The sequence below is a fragment of the Dunckerocampus dactyliophorus genome, chromosome 10, assembly GCF_027744805.1.
Source record: "Dunckerocampus dactyliophorus isolate RoL2022-P2 chromosome 10, RoL_Ddac_1.1, whole genome shotgun sequence".
NCBI classification, from domain to species: domain Eukaryota; kingdom Metazoa; phylum Chordata; class Actinopteri; order Syngnathiformes; family Syngnathidae; genus Dunckerocampus; species Dunckerocampus dactyliophorus.
In genome coordinates, this window is record NC_072828.1 from 19,376,323 (window position 1) to 19,388,403 (window position 12,081).

The 12,081-nt window shown below is 41.6% G+C and overlaps 1 protein-coding gene and 1 non-coding gene across 2 annotated transcripts; both read left to right on the top strand.

Annotated features, from left to right (window-relative positions):
• The first annotated feature begins 10 nt into the window (after positions 1 to 10).
• trnah-gug (transfer RNA histidin (anticodon GUG)) lies at positions 11 to 82 on the top strand. The gene has a single exon. It is a non-coding gene; the product is annotated as a tRNA-His (tRNA).
• A 347-nt stretch (positions 83 to 429) lies between these two features.
• On the top strand, positions 430 to 10,180 carry depdc1a (DEP domain containing 1a). Its single transcript, XM_054789365.1, has 12 exons — positions 430 to 597; positions 1,561 to 1,826; positions 1,939 to 2,080; positions 2,682 to 2,803; positions 2,921 to 3,051; positions 4,079 to 4,126; positions 5,145 to 5,282; positions 5,526 to 6,497; positions 6,964 to 7,136; positions 7,514 to 7,690; positions 8,884 to 9,093; positions 9,307 to 10,180. The coding sequence occupies exons 1-12, from the start codon at positions 550 to 552 to the stop codon at positions 9,442 to 9,444; spliced, it is 2,565 nt and encodes an 854-aa protein (XP_054645340.1). The 5' UTR covers positions 430 to 549; the 3' UTR covers positions 9,445 to 10,180.
• Positions 10,181 to 12,081: the final 1,901 nt, after the last annotated feature.

Sequence of the window (12,081 nt, forward strand, 5' to 3'; positions counted from 1 at the left end):
AGGATAGCTCGCCGTGATCGTATAGTGGTTAGTACTCTGCGTTGTGGCCGCAGCAACCCCGGTTCGAATCCGGGTCACGGCAGTTTTTGAAGTTGGCGTACACATAAACCTATATAGTGCTAACTGGCTGGTAATAAAGCAAATGCACATTCCTGTATTTGGTCATGCTTGGCTTCCGGTGTACATCTTTATAGATTATTAAAACAGAGTCCAGCCATTTGGAATTCCCCAACCCCATTCTTTATATAAATGTTTTTTTTACACCATATAATTAATGCATATCAAACTATTCATACAGTAGTTTTTTTATTTAAAAACTTTGTTTTGATAGCTACGTCATTGCGTAAGGCGTGAACATGTGACTTCGACACTGACCAATACCGTTGCAGAATCGCACGGCTCGTAATTTTGAACAGATGGAGGAGTGACGATTAGCAGGCGGCGCTGACTTGGGCCATTAATACTTATCGTACGAAAAGAAGTTTGTAATGGATACATTTTTATGTTTCGTAGAACTGAATTGACCAATTCCGTCAGTTTGGGATAAACATGAGCGCACATATCATCACTCCTGGGCCTTACCGAGCTACAAAGCTGGTAAGTTTATGCTAGCAAGCTAACGTAGTGCTTTTAAACATTACTTTTTTAGTTATTTCAAGTGAATGTATCTTTGATAACTGATCTCGTATCTGAAAACAAAGTATGAATCAGTTATATAAAGTCGTGAGAACATGATTTAAAACAAATACACGGAGATCAAACTATTACTGTCACCGAGAGCTGTATACTTTGTCTACTAATTGAAGTTGTTTACGTGGCCATCCATCGACTCATATTTCATTACAATGCGTCCAAAATGGCACTTACGGTATGTAAGAAATGTTAATCATATTCTAACCTGGCTGTTGCACAAGTATATTTTAAAAGATGTACAGATGGTACATCTTAAACCAAGTAAATTCTCCACTGTCAAGCAACCTCCTCTCTGTAGTACAATGTAGTTCATCTACAAATTGGAATTCCCTCAGAAATGACGCATAAATGCTGGAAGATTGATATTATAATGATGGTAATACATTACAGCAACCCTCGGTTAACATACCAGGGCCTGTGAATAGCATGGGATCCAGATCAGCGCAAGTTCATAAGATATTTAGTATGTTGTTGATATCCTCAGATAACTCATTCACACATCAAGACCATCAAATTGTTATCTTGTCACTTTATCAGAGCACTAAAATATAGTTGCATTATCAGGGGGGTCAAACTCGTGCAATGGAGAGCCGAAACACTGCAGGTTTACTTTGAAGCCCGTCACTCTAGCAGGTGATTTTAATGATCAACCCCTCCTTCAATTTGAGGGAAGGAGCTCATCAATTAATCACCTGCTGGAGAAACTAGTTGGAGAGAAAACCTGCAGTTTGTGAACCCTCCGTGGCACGAGTTTGACACGTGCGTTAAATTGATCGCAGTATTTAGGTAATAGGAATGACTTATGAGCTTTGGTCCAACTTTACATGGTCATCGTGCTCTTTCTATGTTGTCTTTGTCTTGTCTTAGTGGAACGAGGTGACTCGTCTCTTCCGAGCTGGTATGCCACTCAAGAAGCACCGGCAGAGCTTAAGGAATTACACCTCCTGCTTCACAGCGTCCGCTGCTGTAGAATGGCTGCATCAGATGCTCCGTAGCAACAGCAACTTCGGCCCTGAGGTCACCAGGCAACAGACAGTCCAGCTGCTCAAGAAGTTTCTGAAGAACCACGTAATAGAAGATGTGAAGGGCCGCTGGGGAACAGAGAATCTGGAGGACAACAACACGCTTTACAGGTAATCTTTAGCAGAAATGAACCCCATTTTTTACTGTTTTAAAAAAAAAAATAAAAAATTTTACATAATATAATTTGAGCTTGTGTTGTCCATGTCCTTTCCTCTTTCAAAGATTTCCGTCCACCTCTCCGCTGAAGCTCATTCCTTGCCCTGCTGCACCCTCAGCTTCCAAAGCTGTTAAGAAAAGGCCTTCACTCAGAGACAAGGAAGGTTTCTTCAGGTTTAAGAGCATCAAGAAGAATGAGGACACAGAGGTAAACTACACCAGACACAAAGTCTTTCCCTGGTCTTAAACCGGGTCCCTACGACTGCACATAAAGTGGCTGTCTGGTAGAAACCATTGTCTGTTAGCAAACTGGTATATTTTCAGACAAAGCATAATTGAATATGTGTTGCGGATCCAAATAAATACGGTAAATAAAAAATCTTGTTTGACAACAAATTTTGGGGGTAAAGGTTTAAATTTTACCAGGCATATAATTTATTAATAACATAATACATTTAAATATGTTAACATAATAAATTGTATATTAATATTCAAACAAAGTGACACCAAAAGCCACTGCCATATACTCACTGGGTAGTAATAATAACTGTTTAACCGGTTAGATGATTGATGGGAACGATACTGATTTTAACTTATAAAGTGTATCCAGTATAATCATGCCATGTGACCCATGCATGGGTTTTTAGGCGTAATGCTGTAGGTGATTAATTATGTCTAGTAAAAGTACATTTAAAGCTGTCTGTACAGGTAGTGGTATTTCATTAGAAATCAGAAACAATGAGGCATTTGTAGTGACACTAAATCAGTACATTATGCCCTAAATTGGAAAAAAAAAAATGATCTTCCAGGAAACTGTCAATCCCGATCATCAGTCAGAGGAAGAAAAAAAGGCACAAGAGCAGCAGATACAGAGACGAGCGCTAACTGAAGAAGACGAACGTAACATCTGGAGAGACACCATTATGACGCAGTAAAAACACATTAACACACACGCACATCATCATCATCAAATACACACACTGCAGCTGTGAAAGTTGTAAAGAATAAGGATCTGGTTGGATTCATTATTTTCCTTTGTTTTTTTTAGCCTCCACAAGATTCTTGGTGTTGCATCTCTGGATGAAGTGTTAGACCACCGTTCGATAAACCCTCAAAACATCATCCATAATATGACTAAAGTCAACAAGCATGGGGTGGTCACCCTGGACGACAGGACCAGTAGGTTCTTGTTTTTCTTGTCTGTGTCCAATTTGCTCAGTACTATATCTTGTGTTGTGCCGCACTCTCATAGATGGTGTGTACACATTGTATACAGCATATTGGTTAGTTGCAGAGAAACCATTTTGTCAGGTAGGATCCTTTCCAAGCAGATACTGTAAATGAATGAGCGCGATTTCAAAATGTGCACCGTTTTGACTTTACCATAACAAGAAACAAGATTCAAGACCAGGGTCGGGCGATATGGACCTCAGCATGTATCACGATATTTTTGGGGCGTATCACCATATGACGATATAATTCAATTCAGCCGAGTCTTTGAAGTTATAAACCTTGTGTGCAAGAATAAACGTGCCTGCCGTCTTTTTTCCACTCACAACCTGCACGTCGTCGTGTATTGTAAAACGCTGCTTACATTAAAGCCCGTTAGCTTCCAATCATGCGCCGTAAGAGGAGGTTACGGCAACCTTCGCCGGTGTTTATTGCCATTTCAACCTGTTCGGTTCCGGATGAGGCTGTTTAGTGTTTCTAATGATTTTGTGCCGCGATTGAGCGGTCCACCGAGTAAATACGTCCTCGTTCCTTCTCCTCACGATGACAGCATTTCATTCACATTATGGCCGATTCCGTTAATGTGGAAATCATAGGCCCTTACACGTTGTGGTACACGTGAGGCGCCAATGCGTCAATACAGTGCTCCGCGGCGCCCAGTCCTCAACTCGGCTTGTTTAAGTTTATCATTTATACCGGCATGAGTCATTTTCAAATCACTGGAAGAATTTTATACCGTTTTATAAAAATTACCATCAACCCTATTCAAGACCCATTTTTGGAAACATAATTTGAAGGACAAAATGAAGATTTTTTTTTTTTTTAAATTTTCAATCATGTATTCAATATCAGTTGCATTAACTTTAGCCATTATTTAAAAATTAGCAAAATAACTACACCCCTGTCGTTTGGACTGTGTCTGTAACTGTGGTTTGGTACGTAGTGATAAATAACAGCCAATCTAACTTTTCTCTAGATGACCTTCCTCATTGGGTTTTGTCCGCCATGAAGAGCCTGGCTAATTGTGAGTATTAGCAAACATGACTAGTATTTTAGTATCAATTACTGGAACATTTGTGCATGAAACGTATCCCGTAGCTACTTGTCCCTTGAGACTTTCTGTCACATAAAATAAATGTCATTGAACACTAGATGATGTTTAGGCGGAATCCCAATTCCGCCCCTTTGTCTTACCCCTACCCCTTAAAACCCAGGACCAAGGGGGCGAGGCCACTAAGGAATAGGACACTAGTAAATTCCCATTACATCATCCATGACCCTTCTTCACCACTTGTTGTCTGTGATGTAGGCAGATGAGAAAATTAAATTGATCATAATGTTTCCTACCATAAAGGTGCATACATTTGTACATTTCATTGTTATATATATTTCCTTCCTCAGACCACACATAAAAGGAACACATTTTTACAAACTGTGACATTTATTGCCAAACAACAACTCTAATAAATAACAGAAAAATAGAAAACGTATCAAATATACATATGAAATAGAAATAACAATGTAACAAACTTTATGAACATCAACAAATGTATGAACCTTATCAAGCACTATTTCAAGGTTAAAAAAAAAAATGTAAGAAAGTGCAGAATGACTTTTTGTTGCATTTTCCTTTCCCATATTGGGATTGCAGCTTTTGAATGGTCCTGGAGTGCTGTGTGGTGTAGCAGAGGGTCGTAGCAATGTGCTCTAGTGTGCTGACTTCAGTTAGCTCAGCATCTCCTGCAGGAATGACATATACAGTATGCATAATTGATGGGCTACAACCATTAACTCATTGTAAATACAATAATAATAGTAACAGTTGTATTGTAATAGTGTGCTGAAAACAGACAGTGGTGGAAAAGAAAAATCTTGTAGCTGGGACAAAGTTAGATTCCAAAAGTTGAATTAACATTGCTAATCTGGTGTGCTGTCTACATATGGACATGGCGGTATGTGTGGAATTAGGATTCAGCCTTAGTTCTGTTTTGTTTTTTTATGTTTGACAGTTGACCTGACAGTACCTTTCTGTTCATTTCCAGGGCCAAAGTATGACAGCGCACAGCCATCCTATCCAGGCTTTGAAAGGGATGTCTTCAAAACAGTGTCGGATTACTTCTACAGCCTTCCACAGCCATTACTCACATACGAACTATACGAACTGTTTATCAACGTGCTGGGTAGGTACAGTTCTCGTTTCAAATCCTGCTGTCAGGACCTTGTTGAAAGTCATGTGTCGAGACTGCTAACAGTGGTTTTGGTTGTTTCTTCTTCGTGGAGAGCTAACAGTGTGCTTGCCATGTTGTCTTTGGTTCTACATGTACAGTAAAAGTTGAACTAACTGAAGATTCTTCCTCCCCTTTGCTTGCACTGACCCTCTGTCTGTAACATACTTCCCCCTGTTTTCTTCTGTCACCTTCCAGTGTATTGTGGGTATGTTGCAGCACCCACTGCGCACCATCGTGGCAAACGAAAGAAGCATGACCATCCATCAGCGTCCCCTCCCGCCAAGACATCGTTTCACTCCAGCGAGTGTCTCCTCCTGTCACTGCTTAGACAGGGAACTTGTGATGAGACAGAGTCTCCCATGAGGGAAGTTCTTGGTGGGAAAGTTCAGTCCCAACTGTCTCAGCCGAGAGGAAACACTGCCAGTACGGATGGTGGTTACTTCAGAAGCAGCTGCGTGAGCCTTAATACTGCTGGATCGTTGAGGCGGCAAACCAGGAGCTGGTCACTGGAAACAATCCTAGATGACTCCACATCTCTGGCAAGGCAACCAGTCTTTTTGTCCAATGATAGCCTGGCGTCCTGCTTATCGAGTTACAGGAGCCAGGATAAGAAACATCGGACACCTCACAGTTATTCAGAATTGACTTCTGCCTCAACGACTGTTGCTTCATCTGAAAATGCTCCAGAAACTTCCAACAGACGTTCTACAGTTTCTGTTGCAGCGCAGTCAGCAACACAGAGGTTGCAGACATTGCGACCACGGAGCGTAGGCAGCTGTTTAGACATGGTTGTAGAGACCAATGAAGAAGACATTAAAGAGATCAGGTGGCAAGGTCGAGCTGCCAGCTGCCTGAACATAAACACCTCCGGGGAACAGCATCACGCCACTGTAACGGCACACCTTCCTTTAGCATGCGGCAAGTGTCCCTCCAGCTTTTCTTCATCTCCTGCAACCAGAGCACACTCACCTCACGCTGGTGCAGAACCTAGTAGGCCCAGACCAGCTTCCAGCATGTCCACTCTTCGGACCCTGCCGCCTGCTGTTTTCCGTCGTTGCCTCAGCTCTCTGGATGTGTCCAAGCTGCCTCAACCCACTTCACTATTCAAACCGTCTGTCTGTGTGCCCACTGCCAGCATGCAGCCCCCTCTACCAAAATCTGAGCACAGTAAGACCCCCCCGTACCTCCTCTATGATTGCGAATGTCTAATCCAACTAACCGTTTAACATCTAACCGGTGCGTCTATCGAATGCAGCTTTTGCAGTTACTCATGTGAGGTTAAAGAGCAGATGGAAGTATACAGGTACATAGAAACAATCAACAAGTCATGTCCACTAACTGGGCTTCACATGTTCATCGATATTATGACATTAACAACACCCTACCCAGTTCATCCTCAACTGTAGGCGTAGTTGACAACCCTCCATCATTCAATCATCCATTCATTCCAAGAAATCTAAAAATCATGATGGATGAATGTGGGATTTGTGTACCAATGTGTTTGACAGCAATGCAAGACAGCTCATGTAAAAAGATTAAACACAAAAGAACATTTGGTAATTTGTTTGGTAATAAGCTTTCAATGCCATCATATGATACATATTTCACTGGCTCTCTTTCTGTGTGCATGTAGGCCTTCTCCAGCCACACAGCGAGCGTGTGGCCATTGAGGCCCTGCAGCTGTGCACCCTCCTCCTGCCCCCTGCATCTCGCAGGAAGTTGCAGCTCCTAATGAGAATGATGTCTCGTATCAGCCAGAATGTGGACATGCCCCGCCTCCACCCTGCCATTGGGACCCGCACCCTGGTGAGCGAGTGAAGTTACACATCCTCATTTTCATATTTTGACATGGGTGAAAATTAACTGAAGTAAAAAAAAAAATTAAAAACAATACTGTATTCAGGGATTTAAAAAAAAAATGTTGTGCAGCTTCCTTAAATGCAGAAAGATAACGGACACAAATCTAAACGTCTGTTATGTTTTAGCTTGTTTGTATTAATGTTACGTCTTTATTTCCTAATCATTTGGGACCTGTGAGAGATATCAATATACTTACAATATACTAGCACTCTAAAAGGTTTTCAAGACAGCAGAAGATGCAAATGTTTTTCTATATCTCGAGTCATTCTCAACAAGTATCAACTCTTAAGTCTTCCTTACTGTTCCTGCAATTCCCCTTTCAGATGGTCCACACGTTTTCAGCTTGTGTTCTTGGCAGTGCCGAGGAGTGTGACTTGGACGAGCTGTTAGCCACTCGGTTGGTTTCCTTTCTAATGGATCATCAGCAAAGCATCCTGTCGGTCCCGGAGTATCTACTCAGTGCAATCCATGACCATGTGCAGTACCTGCGCACAGCACAGGTACATCTGGAAAATGTCACTCACGTGCCATATTTTACGCAAACTGAAAAATACGCTTACCTATAATAATACTTTCTTCAAGGTTGGCATGTCTGTTAATGTTACACTTTGGGGTTTTCTCCCATTTTCTACCAATTGATGGATAAAAGCAGGACTCCTTTTATAGAAACAAAAGGCTTCTATACCGTCTTCATTAGGGTCACGGGTACTGCCATTCATCCTCACTGGGATTCACTTCCGTCCCCTCTGCCAAGCGCTGGCATCCTTAACTTAGCCCTTTATCTTCCAATACCGGTACATCATCACCTGTACCCCTGACAGCATATACTATATAGACAAACAACCGTCCACACTCACAATCACTCCTCCGGACAAGTTAGTCTGTAATTATCCTAACATGCATGGTTTTGGGGCTGTACTGGAAAACCTGAGAAGACCCACAGAAGCATGGGAGAACATCCAAACACCTGTGCTGCCCACAAACTGCTCAACTGCCTCAGTCCAAGGACTACCTGTGCAATAATTATGCTCTTTAATCAGAATCACCTGCTATGTGCATGCGTGTCTACAGTATATTTGTATAAGTGGTCCTCGGGTTACGTACGAGTGTCAGATCTCATACCTAAACTGTACCTAAATTAACTCCGAAGCCACTCAGTGTGCACAAAACACACGGAGGAGATAAAATACAGTAATAAAACAAGAAATAAATGAATAAAAAAATGAATGCACTAGCAACCTTTTCATCTCAATATTAAGACCACTGCACTGCCTGGTTATTATCAATTATCAGCGACCTGGCAGTTATGTGTACTGTAGTGGTAAAGAGTTTTGTGTTTTTCAACCGTCTATGAGTATGACATGAGCCTTGCCTGTGTGGGTGCAGGACGGTCGAGTTTGCTGATGTTGTTTCGGCGTGGTTAAGACCGACAGTAGCCAGCCTGTTTTTGTTTTTGCAAAGAAGAGATTGTTGATTGACCACTTCCTCGTCATCCCTACAACGTCCGGGTAGACGTGAAGATACGATCTATCATTAATGATGGCCGCGACGGTCAAGCGATTTAAACTATGTGCGGCCAATGTCAATGTATACACATACACACACATACTGTATGTGTATGTACAGTATGTGTGTGTCAACCAAATCATTTTTTAGATTATATATATTTTTTTCTTTGTATTTTTTCTCACAGGTACCAATCGACAACGCAGCCGCCGTTGTTGATAGTGGTGACCCAGTGTGCGTTCCCATGCCCCTGTATACGTTTTGCCGTCAGATTAGTGGTGCAGAGTTTGAGCAGCAAAAATTAGCGTCTTCCCAGAAGGCCATGGAGGAGTTACTGGAGATGCTGGTGACAGACCAAAATATGACTGAGAAGGACAGACGCAAAAAGTTGAAGCAGGTAAGAATAATGATAATAATAATAATAATGAAACAAAGAAATTGCGTAGAACAACAGTGTCACTTTTTGATGCTGATAGACTGAAGAATAATTAGAGTTGGTCATAGCATTGCTCCAACAACACATCTAATACCGGCTCAGACTTTTGAACAGGACTGTGAATACTTTGCATTTGTCATCGGTTTAAGTGTGCTTCATCATTGTGTTCTTCAGTTTCAGAAGCAGTACCCTGACATCTACAGTCAGCAGTTCCCCTCCACAGAGAAGGCGAATAAGACTGACAACAAGCCAAAGATTAAAGCCCCGCTGCTCAATATCAAGAAAACCAAATCTTTCAGTATCAGGAACTGAACTGGCCAGCAGGTCTCGCTGTTGCTGATATCCAGTCTTTTCGAAGATCTCTGCACTACAACTGCACTCACACTGGTACCCACAGCATATTTGTTACATGGAAAACTGTTATCACCGTTTGGGTGTGTGTATACGCCACCGGGACCTTTTGGGAATTATTTTTCTTAGCTTTTACTGTAAGTTAAATGGCAGTAGCTTGATGCCAATTGTTTGAAAAGCAATTAAGCGTGTCCGCATGTTTTTATTTACTATATATTTTTACACACGTGAACTTTTACTCAAAATGTTGATTGATTGTTTTACAGTAGAATTATGTGTTGCGTTTGCATAGAACTGGAAAAGCCAAAAGCAGTGAAGCATATTTTCAGTTTGAACGTGAATCTGATGTTCTGTACTGGGTTTCCAACAGCAGCAAGCATAATTCAGTCATTAATGTTAATTTAAAAACAAAGTATATACAATATAGACTCCTTTTTAAGAAGGCTTTTATTAGAAACCTATATTTGTTTTGGGGTTAAAGGTTAAGAGGTTTATTCCTTAAACCTTTTATTTTTTAAAAGTGCTTTTAGGAAATGTACTTATCTTGCCTTGAAATGTCATCTTGTATTTATTGAGCCCAGCTTTATATGAAGTATTATTTCATTTTTAGTTTGTAGTTTTCTTAGCTAAATAAAGTACATACATAGTTACGTCCGTTAACACTGGGTCCTACAGTATGCACCGCAGTGGTTATGAAGCCCAGTTGTACTTTTTCCTCTACATTAACTATGCAAATTCTTGGGAAATAAACTGTTGTTTTTTTACTTTGTGTGTGTTACATTTCATTGGGGACACCTACCAGCACAAAGATGCTCAATGTTCACGTTGATTAACATAAAAGTATGTCTGTGTGTCTATTTAGAGGTGTTAAAAAGTATTTGCCCCCTTCCTGATTTTATTTTTTTGCTTGTGACACTTACAGTAAATGTTTCAGATCGTCAATGACAACACAATTGAATGCAAAATGCAGTTTTTAAATGAAACGTTTTATTAAGGGAGAAAGAAATCTGGACCCACATGACCATGTGGGTGAAGTGAAAAAGTGAAGTGAAAGACGCCCCCATGTGTTGAAACTTACCTGAGATTGAGGCCTATCAGTCTGGAAAAGGTTATAAAGCCATTTCTAAAGCTTTGGGACTCCAGCAAACCACAGTGAGAGCCATTATCCACAACTGGCAAAAACATGGAACAATGGTGAAACTTCCCAGGAGTGGCCGGCCAACCAAAATGACCCCAAGACCGCAGCGACTACTCATCCAAGAGGTCACAAATGACCCCACAACATCCAAAAAAAACACAGGCCTCACTTACCTCAGTTAAGGTCAGTGTTCATGACTCCACCATAAGGAAGACACTTGGCAAAAATGGCCAGAGTTCCACGATGAAAACCACTGCTGAACAAAAAAAATAAAGGGGACCTATCAATGTTACAATGCTGTATTCTCGTGTTAAACGATGCCAACACATCAGATAATGAGGTTTGCGCGTCTGGAAGCGAGCCCTGAAAGGAGATTTGGATGGCTCTGCACGCTGTGTTTTACAATGTTTTTTTTTTTTAAACAGTTCTAATGACATCAACACAACCTGGACTTCCTTGTATGGGCATGCCCAGCACTCTCGCTCTGCTTTGCTTTGTTGATGGTGTTGGCACGTCCAGCAATGTCTGCCAGGAAATGTTTGTTCGGGTGTTTCTAAAGAGGCAAGCATCAGGCAGAAGTGGTTGGAGTTGCTGATTCCTGGCCAGCAAGAGAAAAATATGCTCACCTGTCAGTGGCACTTCACACGGCACTGGTTTGTGAACATGGGCCAATACGAAGCTGGACTATCTGCCAAACTGTTGCTGAAGTCCGACGCCTTTCCAACGTTACTTGGTTGTGTTGAAAAGTCAGAAGAGCAAGCGGTAAGTAACAATTCATCAGTGTCCTAACTGTGTTCATCTTGTGTAAGTAATTGGACAAAAGGGGTTCAGCAGCAGCAGTCCTTGGGAGCGCTTGGGAGTATCACCAAACACAGCGGAGGAGGGCCGGGGGTGGAGTAAATTACACAGACCGTTTAGGCGAGAGGCAGGAAGAGGTGCAGAGTCTGGAAGATCTAGAAAGCTTTCTGTGTGGCTGCTCTATAGGAGTCCAGAACTCAATAAAAAGGCCCGAAAACGAGTAATTGGCCCTCTTTAAGGCTCGTCTCAGTTTTGCCAGAAAACATCTTGATGATCCCTTTGGGACCTTTGGGAAAATACTCTGTGGTCGGACGAGACAAAAGTTGAACTTTTTGGAAGGTATGTGTCCAATTACATCTGGCATAAATGCAACAAAACATATCAGAATAAGAACATCATACCAACAGTAAAATAAGGTGGTGGTAGTGTGATGGTCTGGGGCTGTTTTCCTGCTTCAGGACCTGGAAGACTTGATAAATGAAACCATGAATTCTGCTGTCTACCAAAAAATCCTGTTTGTGACCTCATGCTGAAACAAACTTGGGTTCTGCAGCAGGACAATGATCCAAAACACACCAGCAAGTCCGACTCCGAGTGGTTGAAGAAAAACAAAATGAAGACTTTGGAGTGGCTTCCTGACAGTCCTGATCTGATCTCCTGTT

Coding starts and splice junctions, on each gene's coding strand:
- depdc1a (XM_054789365.1), top strand. CDS start 550: ATGAGCGCACATATCATCACTCCTGGGCCTTACCGAGCTACAAAGCTG. Junction 2,081..2,681: donor AGAAGAATGAGGACACAGAG/GTAAACTACACC, acceptor ATGATCTTCCAG/GAAACTGTCAATCCCGATCA. Junction 4,127..5,144: donor CATGAAGAGCCTGGCTAATT/GTGAGTATTAGC, acceptor GTTCATTTCCAG/GGCCAAAGTATGACAGCGCA.